The 19,300-nt window shown below is 44.2% G+C and overlaps 1 protein-coding gene across 7 annotated transcripts in view; it reads left to right on the top strand.

The window, feature by feature from the left end:
• Positions 1-19,300, top strand: part of Rbp6 (RNA-binding protein 6) — a 1,054,377-nt gene that overhangs the window by 446,483 nt on the left and 588,594 nt on the right. For all 7 annotated transcript variants that reach the window (XM_076785457.1, XM_076785451.1, XM_076785454.1 and 4 more), the window contains one exon: positions 6,044-6,125. In XM_076785457.1, coding sequence (XP_076641572.1) covers positions 6,044-6,125 — 82 coding nt within the window. The remainder of the gene's footprint in view (positions 1-6,043; positions 6,126-19,300) is intronic.

Here is a 19,300-nt window from a genome sequence, read left to right as displayed (position 1 = left end):
GGAAAATACTACACCCTTCATCGATACTAATCGGTTCTTTGGCGTTCTGCAAAATCCGCTTCTACAGTGGTAAATTAATGAATAGCACAATCTTCTGTAGCAATAATAAAATAGTTATAACCAAATAATAGATTAGAAATAATTCCGGTTCGCAAAGGGTTAGTAATCATTTTTGTATCTGTCATTTTCGGATTGTCCCGGATTTGCAATTTTCTTTTTCAATTAAATCGGTACCTTCTCCTTGGAAAAGCGGGATCGAATAAACAGGTGCGTTGGAGCTAAACTAAATAATCGTCGACGGCAAAGGGGGAATTAATTCCGTTGGGCTTGCGAAAAATTAGGTTCGCCGACGCACTCCAGATACACTACGGGCATCATTAGCGCCGCGCAAATAACTGTAACATTCAAATTGCTCGCCGTTAGTTACCGGCAAAGAAGGGCCGCCTAAATTTCCCGAGAATACTAATTAAGTATCACTAATTAATTCTGTAGGATGATGTAATTTATGCGAACAGCTCGTTACCAAACAGGTGGTATTCAACGGCTAATGACCTGGGAACACCAATAATTCATTGATTAACGCTATCTACTGAATAAACAATAAGCGCTCCACTTTGTCGTCTCACTGCCGCGCGCCGTGGCCTCCTTCCCCCTCCTTTCCCCATTAGAATATAACAATCAAATTAATAATACACCGCGATAATTCATTACAGCCCTTCGCGGTTAGCACGCTGAAACGATCCGGAAAAGAAATTTAATACTTTCCCAGGTCGCCGCTAAAAAGGATTAACTTAATAAGAGGCTCTCATTACTTCTTAATTGTATCCAGGGTGTATCTCTCGATCGCGACGCTTCCCGTGCCAAGGGAAAAGAAGAAGAAAAAAAAGTAACTCCGATTTATATTCAGCCTCCAGATTGATTTAATTGAGACGTCCCGTCCAATTATTTGCGCGGACAACCGATCCCGTTCGTTTCCCGAACTTCTTCCGAACGATTGTTCTTCGCGGCTGCCGGACTGACACCGAAGGGAAACCGTGCTTGCGAAGAGGATAGCAACGCTGTCCAACCGAATCCACTTGCCACAGACACTTGTGATAATCGCCGATCAAATTGTTCAACGTCCGAGTCGGTGTTCTCGATGAATAATAAAATCGAACAGTTTTTATCCGACGCTTTCGTGACGAAAACGTTGCAGGAAGTGACACTAGATCCTTGTTTGTTCTGGTGCTCAGAAATGTTACGCCTTAGCTGGAAGACTGAAGAAGAAGCAATTATATTAATTTCCTGAAGAAGCTGTCAGAATTTTTCTAGAAGTTTCTTACAATTATAAATCAGGATTTTTTATACTCCCTTAGTCACTACAGGATTTAAATCACGTATAAGGAACGAGAACGAAATAAAAATGTCTCTGCTTCTTTGAATTCGTTGAATTTTGTTACCGTCTCAACTTTCACTAATTTTTGCCATAGATATATGAAACCGCGGTCTAGCGATAACGCCATGATCAGTGGTTTTCACCTGAAGAATAATGATCTAGTTTGCGAGACCCTCCAAGGAGATTCGAGGTAACTAACAGAGATCGGAGGAGTTAATCGTGGAATTTTTCCGAAGAAATATATTTTCGGTTGACGGTAATCCCACGGATGGTAGAACCGAGCAGAAGATAATAAAATGCACGGTAACCATGTGCACGATAATGTCCCTGACAGGGTATCGCTACGACGCATCTGCAATTTATCGAAGCCGAATACCGCTCCGCGGTACCGAATAGGCAAGTAACTACCGCGCATGACGAGGTCTTCAGAGCGATCTGGATAAAATAGCGTATAATTAGATAGGGTGTAAGATATATTTGGAGCGTGTCCATGTTGGCCTGCGGCCAGAGCTCACCCTTTTGATATATACCTATAAAGGAGGTCAAGAGGGTGCCCTCTCGTCAGAGGGATAGTACCGACGCACTCGGGAACAGTTGCACCGCTACAAATTGCTGAAGCCTGTCAGAAATTTTTCCGCAATATCAAATCTCATGCCACTCTTTGATTATCAAAGAGCCAATCCCCTTCTTCGGTGCAAAAAAGAAAACGATTTCTTTCAGCGGAAGCTTATAACGTGTCTCTTTAGAAACCTGTCTTTGAGACATTAAGCTAAAATACATATTTTCGAAGTTATTCGCTATAGCTTAGGTGGCTCAGTATTCTCAATTGCAACTTTAAAATGTAAAGCTTATTGTCTCGAGACGATGTTCGAGTTGAAAAATGAAATTGATATTTTTCACCAAGGAATTCTTTGTAGCTCGTGACACTTCGATGGTAAAAACATGGTAAAAACATTCGTAGTTGACCTCTTCTAACTTAGAAACAATTCACAGCGATGTACTGAAGTTAAATAGACAAAAAGAGACAAGTAGACATCTCCTTCTTTCTTTAATAGTTCGAACAAGAAATACGGGACTGATAGACATTTCCTCTTCTTTCTGATATTTCTAATGTTCCAGACAACTTATGTAGACAATTTTTTATTTTGCACAGAATATCGCAAGCCTTATTCGACAGACTTGTTCGATAACTTCAAATTTTTTCTGAGGATCTACAGCTCCTTTTGAACTCGGAAGTCGCAGACACCTGTGTCGAATATACTACTCGCGTTTCGTATCCAATTTCGCTCGTACACTATCGAAACACGGTAACTCGGTGGGCCATGGATTTTCGCGCGGATAATATATTTTGCTCGAACATGCTTCACCCGGTTTCCCTTTTAAACTGGCGTAACCATCGCAGATAACGTCCTTTGTGCACACACACACACACACACACACACTCGCGACCGCGGATTACAATAAATCTGCAAATGTATGTATGATGCGAGTATAACCGTCTAAGAAAGAGCTTAAGGGAAAAAATTTGTTCCCCTTTACTCTTGCGGCGGCCGTTGACTAATAGGATGTGTTTTCTCAGCGGCGAATGAAATATTTCATACGGTGGACACAGCGGGCTGTGTAATAAATGACGCGGAAATGGCGATAAATTTTTAACCGGGAAGTGTATTTTACACGACGAACGATGCAGGAGGGGAGGCCATTAAACGTCTGGTAAACAATTGTACGTCGTTTGTTCTCTGTTTCCGTTCTCTCTCTCTCTCTCTCTCTCTCTCTCTCTCTCTCTCTCTCTCTCTCCGTCTATCCACTGTTTCATTAGCCGACCCCCTAGTGCTAAATCATTCTTCTATCCGACGAATCTTTTATGTTACTCGATAAGGTATCGAATGCCTGTGTAGTAACGCGACGGCGGCGGCGGCGGCGGCTATGAATTTCCACTGGAAAGTTTGACATCAGATATTTCTTAATTACACGCCGAGGCTTAACTTGTCAAGTGTGCGCAATTAATTTTCTACGGTGTTAAGCTAAGCCGAAGCTCTCAGCCGAACGCACGCAGCGTGTTCATAAATGACGGGGATTACGCTCGGTACCGTCGACTTACATTGTTATCTAATAATTCTAATTAGCGTTAACGAACTTCCTCGTCGCGCACCCGGGCCGATACGTCTCTTCCACACCCGCTGACATCGAGAACTCGAATCCCGAGGAGTTTACACTGGCAATCCTTGGAACGCAGCCGGAATTTGTTCAAACGCGACGAGCAATCAACGCGTTTCGCGATGACCTGCATCCTGTATTTTCCGAGAGCATGCTGTGACCCCTTCGCTTATGACTTCGGTCGAACTCCAATCGAAAATTAATAGAGAAATCCCCTATAACGAGACTGTGAATTTTATGTATTTGTGACAGGAACGAATGGATGAAATTTGAAAGAGGAAAAGTATTAAAAGAGTTTGAGAATACCGCTACATTACTCACGTGTTACTGAAATCATTAGAGAAGGAATAACAATTTCATTTGGATCCTGTTTCTCACATTTTTTATTTTGCATTAACCCTCTCGGACTCCTGCGACTTCTTGGCTTATGCCGGAGTCATTTCTGACTCACACTGATATTTCACTACCGCAGGTTTATTCCGATATACGACGATGGCTCGGGACCGCTTTCGTCGTGTTTCGGATGAGGGTACCTATGCGTCTTGACCTTTCGGTTCGGAGGGTTAAGATCCACATACTACTTATAATTCAATCGTATAAAATAAAAGATTCTTACAGGTATAATTTAAGAACAATCTTATATTTCTAACATTATAAACTATTATGAACGTTACGATGCCACTAAAGAAGTAGAATTTTCATAGAAAACGAATAAGAAGTAATTTTATTCTTTCCATTTTTCAAGGAAGTATGGTTACAGGACTTCCTTTTAAAAAATTGTGCATAGAAGTATCCATGTACAATAATTATTACACGGCATTATATTAGATAGTACTATTTCGTGTCTGTCCTCCTTCCTTCAGCAATCTCCTACCACGAATATCAATTTTACGGTCTAATTTACCGCGAAGTTTAAACACTCTGTTCCGGTAATTGCTGTGTACTCTTTAACGTTTGTACTCGAATGTAACGCCCCCGTCATGGGTCTGCGTTGATTTTATTAGGCGAAGGGTTTAAAGATGTTAATCGTAGCGTGGGAGGCTGAGCAAGTTCATGAAATCTCTTACATTTTAATGTTTCGTGAACAGGTTACGATGTGTTAATAATGCCTCGGCTTTTTATGAACCCGGAAGTCAAGTAGAAGAGTTCTATGGAGAATGTTCTGTCAAGAAACACAGCACAGAGAACTCGATGCATATTCATTCTCCGTTTTCGAAGACTGAACGAGCCGAGACTGGGACTGAACCGGAGAGAATCTAGGTGCGAAAGCGGACGAGTATTTTCGATAGTGCTTATTGCGGTGTTCTATGACGGCGTGTAAAAGTCTATGGTAATTTCGAGACATTGCTAAGGATTCAGCTGGCCATTCCCAGGGCCGTAGAGCCCGAAGCGGTTCGCGTGCCTCGGCGTTTCTAGTTTGGTTCACAAAAGGTCTGGTCTGGTCTGGTTCGAGAGCGGCTATGATTCTGAACGGGGAAGAGGGAGATAAGACCCTCGCGATTATTCACCGTTGAATTTTAGTTCCTCGCGTTCAGCAATTCCGCGTGGCCTGGGGTGGGGGTGGGGGGACTCCGGGGGTTCAGCGAAAACTCTCCATAGCGACTGATTTGCTAAAATTATTCTTTAGGTTGGAAGTAACGAGCGCGGTGTTGCCGATAACCGACAGGAAACGGCTACTCGTAAATTTTCCCTCGTATCATATGATTCACGAAATGGTCTGGTAGTTTCATTATGTTCTCTGTAATTGGTGACTCGGCCGGGGCTGCGTTCTGAAAATGGACCCTCCTTTCGCCAAGATAACGACCGATAATAAATCATCTTTAACGAAGAGTTCATCGAAGGAGCCGCCATTATCACCCTCTCTCTCTCTACCCCCCCCCCCCGCCCAAGGGGCGCAACGGCCCTTTTAATAATATCCGATCGATCGAATTTTTAGTAACGCCGCCGCATGCCCTATTATAATGCCCCCCCTTTTTGCGAACCCTCGTAAAACACGGCATAAAGATAGCCGGCGCCGATAGCGCGAAATTCCATAAAACATTTCAGTTTCGCAAGGATTATTGCGTGCGCGTTAGCGGCGGGCTCGATGGAATTGAAAATCAATATTAAATCAAACGCCGGGTGACATTATACATACAAACGGTCCCCGAAGTTTTCTCAGACGCGCGGCTCGCAGAAATTAAAGTGTCGTGTTAGCGATTCATCTAAAATTCATATTCGAGTCGAGAATATCCAGGCAAACACGTCCCCACGATTTTAATTTCATCATCCCGTACCGAGGTCCTGAATGGCTATGCAAATTCTGACTTTTATAGACTGTTCCTCGACAACTCTTATCAAGCACACATCGTCGCGGAAGATAAAGCGAAATTGAAAAACCTAATTACTTCACTGAAACAGCTGTTTCATAACACTTGACTCGCACGTGTATAATTCGTGCGATCCATAGCGTCCGCCATTTTCAGCGCCAAAGAGCAACTCTGATTAAACCATTATTTCTCATTGTTACAGAGAGCCTCAGGGAGTACTTCACCAAGTTCGGGGACATCACAGAAATCATGGTCATGAAAGATCCCACCACGCGACGATCAAGGTGAGTCGTAGACTATGGTTTTTACTGTAAGGGGGTACTCCGGTTTTCGAATTTTCCGGAATTCTTTTCGGAAGAACTATTTAACTTTCTGCATTAGGATTCTGTACATGTAAATATGTGTGGATATTTCGAGTACAGAAGTTACTTTTTTAAGTAGAAATCATCAAAATTCGATAAGTTACGTATTTTTTAATAGAGTATGATTTACAAAACATGTATTAACTGTAATACAAACATCTATGACTACGTTAATATTACGAATTCAAACGAATTCGTTTGTACACATGTTCTACAATACTTATGCTTGAAGAAAATTCAAAAGAGCCAATTTTTTGAAAATCAAAAACCAGAACAGCCCATTATGAAACACGTGCGCGCGACGCGTATTCAATTCAACGCTTGGCAATCTTTCCATCGAGCAGTTTTATGCATCGCGATACCATCCGCGAGAGGCGTCCGGAGTTTTAATCGGCGCGAGTATTCGTGATCGCTTATCGTCCCGCGGTTTTATGGGACGCCGTTCCCTTTTGATCCTGAGTTATGGGGGCGTTTGATGGTCGGCCAAAGATTCCTAGATCCCTTATTAGCCGCGCCGCCGCATTCTGCGTTCGCGTGCTTGCAGAGACATGCAAGGCTGCGTTATAGTCTTGCGCGTTATGCTAACGGCATCTCAAGTTAAACCCCAACAAAATTACTCTGTTCATCGATCCAATCGTTTAGCCATTTGTCGCGATGAAAATGCCGAAAAATGAAGATTGATCGCGACTTTTTATCATGCAATGTAATCGGACATGACATGCATCGGAAGTAATGAATCACCAATTTTCTGTTCTTCAAGTATGTTTAAACTTGTGAAACGTTCTTAGTTGACCTATCTAAAGCGTCACAGTTATCCCCACCTTCTTATTTAACATCGAAGGGCGTCTCGCTTGCTCGCCACGCCCAGTTAGGTTCGTTGGCGAGGTGGGGATGGCCCGTCGGCCAATGAGACGATCGCATAGCCGCGTCTAGTCCGCTCTATAATTAACTCGCGTGAACGAGAACGTGTTTCACAGTACATCTTCACCTCCCCGAAGTAAACGGTCTCAGGTCTTTCATCTCAGGTCTTTCATCAAACGGTCTTTTAATGTTAAAAAGAAATGCAGTGTAAATCAATAAATATCGGCAGTTTAAAATCTTTACCTTTACTTCTTACCCACGCTTTAAATTAAAAATAAAATATTCAGATTTCGAGTTCTATATCGAGTGCTATACATTTAATAAAGAAGTAGTTTTTAAAAGACTGTTACTTTGACCAGCAGTTACAAGTCATCACAAAATCAGTGGAAAACGTCTTGTAATTTCTCCGATGCTTGTTAAGCTACCAAACAGGTACATAGAATTTCAACGAAGACTTTCTGCTTGTTCTGATTAGAACCTTTTTGCACTGGCGCCGGTAAGAAACTGGCGAATGGTCGTCGATATCACGCGAGAACCAGTTGCCGGGCTACCGAGAATATCTTGGCGAATAGCTAATCGAATTTCCAAGCAGGCTGATAACCTATTTTCGAGTCGTTCGGCCTGTTTATGATAATGTCCCGCGATACGGAGGGATAGCAGGCACGAAATCCGCGTGCACAGATGCGAGCGGACTATCTGCTGCAGCAAGCGGCGAGTTGGTAAGTGCGATGCATCTGCGGTAGATAGCGAAAGGAAATAATGGGCGCTTGGGATCGCTTCGTGGCGCGCAGGTAAAGCTAGCTCGCATTCGTTGTCACATTTATCTGGCTGATAAGTCTATTCTTGGCCAGTGCATCTGGGCCTACCATCTTCAAATACGTTGCGCGTGCTGGATCACTATAAATGCACGCGTCATTACTTACGTTATGTATCGCTCGCGATACAGACAAACCTCCAATCCCGAATTCAAAGCGTTTCCACATTTTCTCCAACCTATTAACATTTTTCTACCTATCGCTAGGTTCAGGAGAATGTTGTAAACCTTCATTCTTATTTCTAATGCGATTCTCACTCTTGATACATGAAGTGCGTTCAAAAACTTTGCTGTATTTAATTAGAAAATATACAAAGAAGTTGTTTCTATATTAATATCAGGGATTAAGTCAATGTTATCGACGTTATTATGGATCAGCGGAACATTTGAATAAAAATGGTAATTGTCTTCGGTCTGCTAGATTAATTTAGATTCGTATTAAAAGTAAAACAGTTGTCTCCGGTTTAGTGTCAGGAATTAGCTCCATATCATCCATATTATTAGGACATAAATGCAGCAATTTAGTGGAAGAGCTGCTTAGGATTGTCTTCGGTCAGCCTGAATAGTTGAGACACGTTTTCTCCTCCGCCGAATTAAGACACCAGTAAAGCCATCGTCTGCGCATTAGAGCAAGCAATGAATCTTTTTCAGGCTCGCATTTTACCTCCTCTCAAGTGCGCCAAATTTCGATAATATCGTAGAATTCATATGCGCGCAAGACTGTAAATATCGCAAGCCGCTCGTAAAAACATCAGCCGCGATTTGCTTTTATCGTCACGTCGAATAAAGACGTTCGAAGGGATTAGGTGGGCAGCGTGAAGCTGCTCGACTGTCGGCGAAATGGTGAGAATTTATAGATAGAAAGCGCAATGTTAGAACGCGACCACTGGCTGCGAAAGAGTTAATAGCGTATATGGCCCGGAACGAATTTATCGATGGCTGTACCGTGTTCCCCGTCCGTTTTGTTTCCGTCCGAATATTACGGCACCGAATTTCCCACCCGAAAACTAAAATAATCTCCGGCGTTCCCTCGCTGATATCGATGACGTCGCTGCCACGTGGGCTCGCAGAGAAATTCGGATCCGTTCTCGACTATCGTTGGAAAACGCGAGATGGTAAAACTGACTGCCACTCGATGACTGGCAGGTCTATAAATAAATAAGTTTTCCGGGAAGGATACGTATCGACACCGTCTTATACTCGAAACACGACGTGGTTTCCACTGCGCGTCATTAATTTTGCAAACATTTCGCTGTTTTCACTCGGGATTCTTTTTGGGGCGTCGTTTACCGTGTCGTGCGATTCTATAGATCAACATCTGCGAACGCCATTTCGGTCGACAGGAGCGAAAATATGTACAAAAGCTCTGTGATGCAGTTCGATGTTGTTAAATATTGTTCAACGTGTTTGTTATTCACGTTGTTCAAAAAACGCACTGCACTGGTCCAAGGTGAAATAACGTTTAAGGGATCGGATGAGAAAACAAGGTTTTTTGTGAGTGTGAAATTTACATTTTTGGCAAGGGTTTCAAGAAGTTCTTTTAGTATTCGTTCCGCACAATCAACAGATTTTCGATTCCAGAAACGCTTGAGACGCGCTATCACGATCGCCACCTCCGAGCAAGTGTTTGTAACAGTTACAAACTTCATCTGAAATTACAGTACTTCCCCGCCGTTTATTGTCCGATTAATGTGTTCATTATGTGTGTTGCGTGACGCGACTCGTGAAACGCGCGTCCCGTGTTCCGTTTTCGATTTCTCTCGGCCACCTAGTGTGTCTCGTCGTTCTTATCTATTTTTCATTTCAGTTCTAATCTATATCCACCTATGATAACGGAGGAATCTCCTGATGTGAGTCATTGACAAATTTATTTCATCGATAAAATTCCTCGCGAACTCAACGGACGCAACAAGTAATCCAGAACGCAGAAGACTTTCGCACACTACATTCATTATTGTAAAGTGATGAATATGGAAAGAAAGAAGAGTATTTGGATCCCGGTGATAGGAGTGAAGTTTTTAGGGGCGCCAAGCGCAGGGCGTACGTGACTGATTGGGTTTTCCGAATGGATGTGAGACTGATAGAGAGAGAGAGAGAGAATGAGAGTGCGAGAGAGGAAGAATGAAAGTGGGCCTTCGATAAAAAGGACGAATGCGAGGGATGTTGTGTCAGTAGAGCGAGAGTCAGTAAAGCGATAGTCGCGAGCGAGTGCTCAATCAACTATGTGCCCCCACTTTGAAAAATCTGAAAATAATCATATGTTAGCAATTATATCGAGATGCTAAAACAGTAAAAATATAAACTTAGTATCTCATCACTTCTACAAGAAATCGGCATTTCAAAAGTTTTATTATTTTTTAAAAGTCGGAATCGAAGCTAAAAATTCTGAAAAAATTTATAGATGTGCATATTCTAATAGCTAAAATGTGCCCGATTTTTTCAGAATTTTCGATTGAAGAGGATAAAAGAAATTACGAAAAAACCTGATTTTCTTTGTCACCCCATCACTACCCCCATGTCGACATATAAGATTGAAAATTAGCGCAAGCTATTTTCTTTGGTTAAGATATCGAACGGCCTATTGCAAATTCGATTTGATTTGGGGGCACTTTTAACCACCTTATCCTGGTACACCCTTTGATGTGCTCAATCTGCCTGCGTACAAATTCGAATACGAAATACAGTGAAGGTGCGAGTCATTCCACAGTTTAGAGACGCGAAATAATTATCGAAAGGTAAAAGATTTCGCGGGGCCGATTACGGGAGCCGAGATAGTTGGTTTCTATTAATTCGGGTCGGCGTGCAATGCGCACAGTTTCCCTTTAATTGTATCTTAGCAGCTGATGCAAATTGTCCAAAGTTCCAGTTAAGTTGCCCAGGGCTCGTAATTGTTGTGTCGTGACTTGGTAACCTCGCGACCGTAGCCGGGCTCGTTTCGGCGTCGGTCTCGGTCCAGCAAAAATAGGTGTTTTCGCGTAACGGTGCAGGGCACGAGAGAAAGAGAGAGAGAGAGAGAGAGGAAGAGGAAGAGATCAGAGCAACAGAAGAGCGGCGAGGTGTCGCCGGCAAACAGAAAATCCCCGCAGCAGTACAAACGTTAAATGCTGGCATCAGAGTAATTACCGGGTTTTAAGTGGAGGAAGCGAGGGGACGACAACGACCGTGACGTCGGACGAGGGTCGAAAGAAGGGACGACATCGGCGAACGGGGTGCGCCACGGCAATACAGGTGGCCGGGCGATCGTGAAAAGAAGGGAATGGTCCGTGTACTACAGCGAATTGCTTTCTGAATACCACCATGCTCCCCGGGGAAAGTTCACAGTAATATTCCAGCCAAACATTCTCGAATAAATTCATTTCACAACCTGGCGCCCGAAGAATTGCATCCGTGGTCACTTTTGCCCGTTGCTTTCGCTGTTTCTCCGCGACGAAGATAAATAGGGATGCTGATCGGTGAATCAGAGTATTCCAAGAGAGATGCTGGCAGCTATAATGTTGATAATAATGAGTTCATTCGAAGTGGGAAGGTGTTTGTGTTAACACAAGCCAAAATTTATTTCGGGGAGCAGAAACTATTCTGTTGTCCGGAATGTTCGTGCCGTTTTTCTCTAGGTGGCATTAGGATAGGTCTGAATATGTCATGATGATTGAAAACAAATGGTATGTGTAGATAGTCTAAAAAGGTGATCTTTCAGGCATTTTTAGAAAAAAGTTTGATTAGGATACAAAAGGAGAAAATTGATAACGGGGGCCGCAGTACCGAATAATTCCACTTATAATTTGTTAATATCATTCATATTGCCAGCGTCCGACTGTCTTTACAGTCTCTGCAACTCTCCATGGAGAGGGTGGTAGACCAAGGGACGTATCGTTCAATTTATTGAATCGCAGTTCTCTGAATATGATATACGTACCGACTAAATAATAAAGAACCGAGAAACCGCTCGCTCGCGGGACGTTCGCCTGCATAAGCTATCGCCTGGTGGCTCTTCATTCATCTCTCAGTGTCTCGCAGTTGTGCAGACATTTCCCGGGTACCGTGGATGCCAAGATGACACTGTGGCCTCGATTATTCATTACATTCGTCATGGCGTACTTACGTTAATGCGTGTCACGAAGTGGAGCGCTTTCATGATTTACGGTGCTCCAGTGTGAATAGAAGGCAAGCTAGTCCTCCTTTTGATGTTTCCTCGAATGGCTCGTGATCAAAGCACGGTATAAACATGCAAGCGACAGGAATGTTCGACACACGGCGAGGGCCCGGCGTGGTCGGCAGCCCATCCTCTGTGCTCGCATTGCGCAGCCGGGGAATTAAGTCTGGGGACACTTTGACATATGACTTGACACTGAACTGGGAATAAGAAGGGCAAGTCGCAGCGATGCACGCGGGGTCTACATCGTTTCCGATGATTTGATGACGCTCGCGAGCCTCTGTCAGGATGCGCAATCTCCTCTTCCTCGTCTCTATCGTGCTCGCTTTGCTTTTTTAACTGACTCTTGTCTTCGTCCATGGATCTCTTTGTGTGCATCTTCGAATTTTTAAGATTCGCAGCAAGAGAACAAGGACGCCAGAAAAAATTTTCCCAGGATGTTGTAGTTCTTCGAATATTTTTGTAAATAATTCTACATACAGTGTCAGTGTCTGTTTATCACTGTACATTGAAATAAATTCCCCGGAGTAGGTACAGATAGCGCAAACAAAAAATCACTTTTGATAGAAGGATTTTGCAGGATAGAAGAAAATGGGGTTACGTATAAAATTATTTTAGGGTGCCATTCTTACGGAGGATATGTTCGTAAACAATACCACATGCTACAGGGGGTGTTTGTTTCTGTATGAATGTTACTGAAAAGTGGAGGTAGTTACAGGCGACAGCAGACTAAGTGTAATTAGTCTGGGAAGGTGATAAAAACTTGATTGAAGAGGCGAAATTTCAAAGTTAAGGGACAATATCGTTTACTGAAGAACATTCAAGGCTAAGATTGTTTTCTCGGGAGCTGACGGCATTCCCGACGAGCGAATGGTAAATTGTTTCCCCCTGTCGTTTATTCCAGAGCTCTATTGCCTTTTAGGGTATCTGGAATCCATTAACGCCAGACTATGCTACTAATTGGCGCGTTTCTATAACGGCGTGTTGTTAAAGGGATTGTACAGCGATAATCGCAGTTAAATTGTCGCGTAACTCTTTAAATTATCCTGTCCCGCTCGCTCTAACGTCTCTTACGCTCTGCTGCCTAGCTTTTCTTCGTTTAATTAATTGGCCAGAAACTTTCAGGCGTCCGACCCCCCCCCCGTTCTCTCTCTCTCTTTCTAATTATTCGTTCCTTTCATTCCCGCGAGAACGGCAGAGAAAGAGAGAAGAAAGGGAGAAGGAGATGAGAGAATAGGGAGGCAGCCAAGGTCGAAGCAGCCGGACAACAAAACGAAACACGGGACAACTTACTTGCGCCGAGTTATAAAGCAGAAGCAACAGTCGAGCCTGTTCACACTCGCTTATTATGCAGAAATAAAGCCCGTGGAATCAAAGTGCGAGTGAAAGTAGCTCGAAGTCCAATGGCAATTAGGAGCTCCCCTTTTTGGCCGGTCTAATAGGATTTCACTCGCGAGCACGTTATCGGCTGGCTCCTGAGAACTCAACGCCAAGTATATGCCTCTTCAGCCCCGGAAATGTTTACTTTGTCGAGCTGCCTTCGTGTCAGCAAAATTGTATGTTATTCTACATTCGTAATAGTTATGATTAGCCTCAATATGCATAGTTCATAAACGACTGTCGCGATTTTGCTACGGTGTATAGCAAGATAAATTAGAATCAACCCCTGTGCACTGCTCAGGCCACGTTGACCTAAAATCAAACCTTTCCTAATTATGTTTTGTTTATTATGTTATTGTTAATTATGTCGAAGAAATATGTGAGTCAATTGAGCATTAACAGATAGCTAAAAGCTAGATTTTGTGTTGATAATTGGTTTTCAACTGTGATTCAATTTAACTCTCAAGATACAAGTGGCAGAGTGTCCCAGGAGTTGAATAGACTGCAACAATAATAGAGAAATTTTGAATCATACTTATGCGTAGACTGTGGATTTTATGATAAAAATGAGGAAAATAAATTTCTATTTCACTCCAGTTTGTTGCAATTCAAGTAGAAAATCTTGTTTCGAGGGATGCGATAAGAGTGGTCCATAAAATTCCACGATTCTTGTGAATGATAATTTCTTAATTACAATGTAGGTTGTACCCGTGATAACGGCGGTGGATTATTTTATTTGAACAACTGCGAACATTGCAGCCAGTGAGCGCGTGAAGGCGGAATAATTCCGTTGATCTCGCGAATTTTGACGCGCGCATCGCAACCGATTAGCGAATGGCGCAGCGAGTGAAAGGGCCCGGGCATGAATAAAACCGGCGAAAGATACTCGGGATAAGTGGTTCAATTACTCGGGCGGAGACGAGCCCGCGTCTGGTAGCCCGTTCCGCGATATTAACCGAGACGTGGCCCCGATAGATTTAAATTTCTTCGTCGGAGATCTGGGAAATTTGTCTGGCAGGTGGAAGCCGCTTAGAGACGTAGCCTCGGAGAGGAAGAGGGTGAACGAGGACGACAGCCCGGGTGAGATAGAGGAACCGTGGGTTCTATAGGGTTCGGGAACAAGGGTGGTTGAATCCCTCAGCGCCACGTCGTAGCTCATATCTGCCGCAAAGGGACGTGGAACCTGTATGCCAGAGGAAGGGGAGAGGTGAGGCGGTGGGGTTACTCTGCGGGTTGTAAATTAATGGTTAGCCCGTGGCACGGGGGGGTTTGTCCTAAGGGTTCTGCTTGATCTATGGACGGCGTGTGTGCCAGGTCAAACGGGTCTTGCCCGCTCATACGAGCTCAAAGGTGTCCTCCAACCTTCTGCGAGCGGAAATTTTTCTCTTTCCTCGATCGGCTCGAGAAATCGATACTCTTTTGTGTGCACGAGAAGGGCAGATCCGCGGAGGATCGGCAGGCGATCGGCCAGATTTTTTGGCGCTATCTGTCTCGGGAATCGGCGCCGTGGATGTTCGACGAGGCTACGCGAGCTGAGCTCCAGGCATCCGCGTCTTTGAAATGCAAAAGCGACGCTCGATCGAGACCCTCCTTTACGATTTATTCGAGCGGGCGCCACGGCCGCGAGCTGATCCTGGGAACGATCAGCTCGGTATTCCGGAGCAGTTAACTCCGGGAACCGAAGTCCTGGAAACCCAGTCCACGCGGAAACTCCTACGCTTCGCGTACTCTCGCTTGGTTCGACGGTTTTGCATTGCTTCGCCTGTCTCGTGCTTCAGCTGTTTCAGCTGGTTTTCGGAATACGCGGGATTTAATGAATCGTGGGTTGCGGTATTATGGCGTGATCACTGTCTGGATACAATTATAATCCAATATATTTTACTATTTTTCCGGAGATCGCTTTACTTTTTTATCAATTTGTGTAAAATGAATCGCCGAGGTCTGGGCACGTCCTCAATTCTAGTCTTCCATCAAATTTTTATGTTTATTAAAAGAAGATTTAAACATTTCACTACAGTATCACTTGCACGTTGAATTAGACATTACAATAGGTAATTCAGAATTTTTTCAGGTCTTTGAAAAGCCTAAAACAATATAAAATCAGACTTGAAAATGGGAGACCTGTTTATCAGACTACGTTACTGAAAGACCATATTGCTGGTAAAGTGTTAACATTTTAAAAGTCGTAAAATTCATAAAAGTAACTCAAATATGTGCGAATAATCTTTAGCTGAAAATATTGAATCATAACGTTCCAACAGAGTAGAAACTAAGACAGTTCCCATAAAAATTATAAAATATTTCGTAGTATAATTTTAACCTAACTACATACTTCGCACACCACATACATTTATCAAACGACAATCACAACGTCCATGACCCCATTTAATGTCACAGCCTCGATTTCCCCAACGGACCAACGCATACGATAAAATCACGGCAACGCGCCTAACATCGCGTAACACAACCGCTTCGGGGCTAAGTCCGGCGACACGACGACCCTCAGAAGGTGTTGAGAAGCTATCGTTATTCCAGCTGAAATGAATCGAAATCCTCATTTCTGGTGGTTCGGTGTCCCACCTCGATCCAGAAGCGAAAGAAAGGCGGTCGCGAGATAGAGAACAGAATGAGTGGCGTCTAGAGGGGGAACGAAGCGTTCTCGTATCGACAGCCTCATTTCCTGCTTCGAACTTATCAAGACAAATACACGGTGAACACGCTCTCCCGTTCTTCCAGCCACTCTAGCGATCGGAAAATATCTCTAATGAACAAACTATCCGATTTGAGCTCCCGCAGCCCTGCCAACCGCATCGCGCTACGGTGCTGGGCTACTCTCTCTCTCTCTCTCTCTCTCTCTCTCTCTCTCTCTCTCTCTCTCTCTCTCTCTCTCTCTCTCTCCCTGTCTCCTCCCATCAGCCCCCGGAGAAGGTTGGAAGTCTTCGATAACCAATCTCAATTTCAGCGCGATGTATCCGTTACGTGGTGGCTGGCTCCCATTTCGGCTCCTCTCTTCTTCTTTCCACCTTTTTTCTGCCCGTTCTCCATCGCTGCCACGGAGAGAGAGAGAGAGAGAGAGAGAGAGAGAGAGAGAGAGAGAGAGAGAGAGAGAGAGAGGTGTCCGTTGTCTATACCGTTTGGTTTATTAGAACCGTTCGGAAGCTTCTCTTTTTCCCTCCTCCGACTCTTTCCCTCGTCTCCGGTTGCCAGGTAACGCGGATACGTCCTCCTCTTCGGAGACCTTCGACGTCCGCGGAATACACTCCTCTTTTTTTCCGTTTTTTCCTTTATTTTTTCGCTTCGAAATCGACGACACACCGCCGCCGCAACGCCGGCGCGAGATATCGTTCCTTTCGCGGAGAGAATTAATCGGCCCCCGACAAAAAGATTTTCGGCGGCGGTAGAAATTGAATGGCCATTGTCGAACGTCCGTGACAAGGTAGAAACTGGAGCGTGGAGTGAATCTCTTCAGCCCCCGTGAATAGGGACAATTTTCTCGAACCAAGCATTTTATACATTAATATGGAATCCAACTTTTCGCGTACCCGCTCTCGAGACGCGTAATCAAAATTCATCTGTAGCCACCATCATCCTTTCTGTGTCTTTACCTTTTCTCCCTCCCTCCCTCTCTCTCTCTCTCTCTCTCTCTCTCTCTCGGTCTCTCTTCTCGCCGAGGCATTCTCCAATCAATTCGGTCCGCCATTCAAAACGGATAACCATGAATTTTCTGCGCAATCGAGGGACGTCCGTCGGCAGTCAGCAAGAAAGCAATTTTAAAATCGCGAATCGCCGATAGTTTCTCCGATTACTTCAATCACTGGCTCGTTCATCTTACCGGCAGAAAATCCCATTACCCCCCCCCCCTGTGCTCGACTCGATGCTCTCGCGCTTGCAACGAAAGAGCGTGCCCGATGACGAGATTCGTCGCCGGGCAGAATCAAACTTAATTTGCGTGGCCCGTTCCCTTTATTAGGGAAGAACGTTTACGCCCTCGAAAGTTCCGTCACCCCCGGGCCCCCGAAATTTCGTAGTTGCATTTCGGTGAAGAACGGCCGCGAGACGCTGGAGAAGGGAAAGAAACCGGAAGGACGTCGAAGCGGGAAGAACACGGGGCTGTTGTAGCCGCCGGGCAATCTGTTAATTCGATCGTAAATCGTCGTTAGCGGAAAATTTAGTTGGAACTTACCGGGCGATAATTACACAGGTTTTGCAGCGGCTGCCTCGGAAACGAAACGAGACGGAATAGAACGGGGAAAACTGGCAAGGGAGGAGGTTAGGCGAACGGGTACGGGCAAGCGGGGGGGGGGGGGGAGAGAGAGAGGAGGAGAGACGGTGGCTGAAGTAGAATTTATTGGGCGATAAGCGCCCTGCAACTTTCTTCCCTTACGATCGTCATTCTTTATCAGCCCACTCGTGGTCGACACCAGCGTATCGAGGCCGGGATACTAGGCTTTATGAATCGGGATTATTAAGGTCCTCCCAGGACCGTAGATCTTCCGTTCCTGCGCCGTACCCCTTGCCATCCGCCAATCGCCGATGAAAACGTCGCCGTCGAGCACTTCCGGTCTTCTATCTTCATAGCGCTGGATCTTTCTCTTTCTTTTGGAATTCGTTGCTTTCCCTATTTCCTTTCTATTCTGGCGAAATCTATATCCTCCTTGGGGAACTGATTTGTAAAAACTGGAGACAATTGTTCCTCTTTCTCCGGACTTCCGTAGGATTCTGTTATTCATCTGTTTTGCCAGCCGGTGATCTTTCATCTCCTTTTGAAAAATTCGTTGTTTTCCTATCTCCGGAAATCGGTATCCGACTCGGGGAAATTGATTTGTAAAAACGGGAGACAATTGTTCCTCCTTCGCTGGACTTTTGCACGCTTCTAATATTCGCCTGGTTTGCTATGATTTGTTCGGAGTGCGCTGAAGTATCGAGGATGTGGTGACTGGCATACGTGAAATAGTGTGAATCCGTAGGAGTAAATGGTCGAATCCAGACGATGCTCAAAAATGTGTCGTGGTATAAATCACGGGTGATGTACAACTGGGGCGAGATGAGTTTCCGGGGGAAGTTAGCGGAGGGTGGATGCGGAGCCCTTAGACCACTTACTATGTAGGATTTTGTCATAAATCAGAAGAAATATAGTTTCGTATAGATTGCTTTTCACGAGCTAACCGATATAACCACCTTGCTGTAATTCTCTCGCGGGCACTTGGCAACTTGGAGATAATGGAATCGATGGCCCAGCGAACACCTACAAAGATTACCCGAGAATAGGGAATCAAGCTGCCTTCAAACACGTCGAACAATTCTGTAGCTGTTTTAACCGTTGGTTAACGATCCAGGATATACTAAAATCTAATTATTGTACATATTGTTCGAACACGCTAAACAACGTTGTTGCTTGTGTATCCATTCACAGACTTTACAACCTTTTTGGAAACGTTTCAAACAGTCTGTCCACGAAAAATCAATTACCAAAATAGTATTGTGAAGGTCTCTTCTAAAATGAAGAATTCGTCTGCGTAGAAATATGCCAACCAATTTTCAAGCGTACTAAAGAATATTATTGCTTTTTCCTATCTGTTCGCAGACATTCAAAGTTTCCGCTATAAATTATTATTGAATTATTCTTAATACGATTGGCAACATCTCAAGTCGTTCGTTCGGGAAAATCAATGACCATAGTGAACTTTGTGCATACAGTGACATCGGTACATTTACAGAAACATCGTGGAAGGTTCTCCGTTGCGAAAGCTTCGCGGTTCAATAATTAAACAGGTAACGCGTTCGCAGTCGCGACAAATCGAGCTGAAATTGCGGGCGAAGTTAACGAACGTGTCGTTAACAATAAGGAACGTTTTATTATTCGCAGTAACGCGAACAATGTTAAACCCGCTC

This window comes from Halictus rubicundus, chromosome 3, assembly GCF_050948215.1.
Source record: "Halictus rubicundus isolate RS-2024b chromosome 3, iyHalRubi1_principal, whole genome shotgun sequence".
Classification (NCBI taxonomy): Eukaryota; Metazoa; Arthropoda; class Insecta; order Hymenoptera; family Halictidae; genus Halictus; species Halictus rubicundus.
The sequence above is the reverse complement of the archived record's forward strand: the minus strand, read 5'-3'. Positions and strand labels throughout refer to the sequence as shown.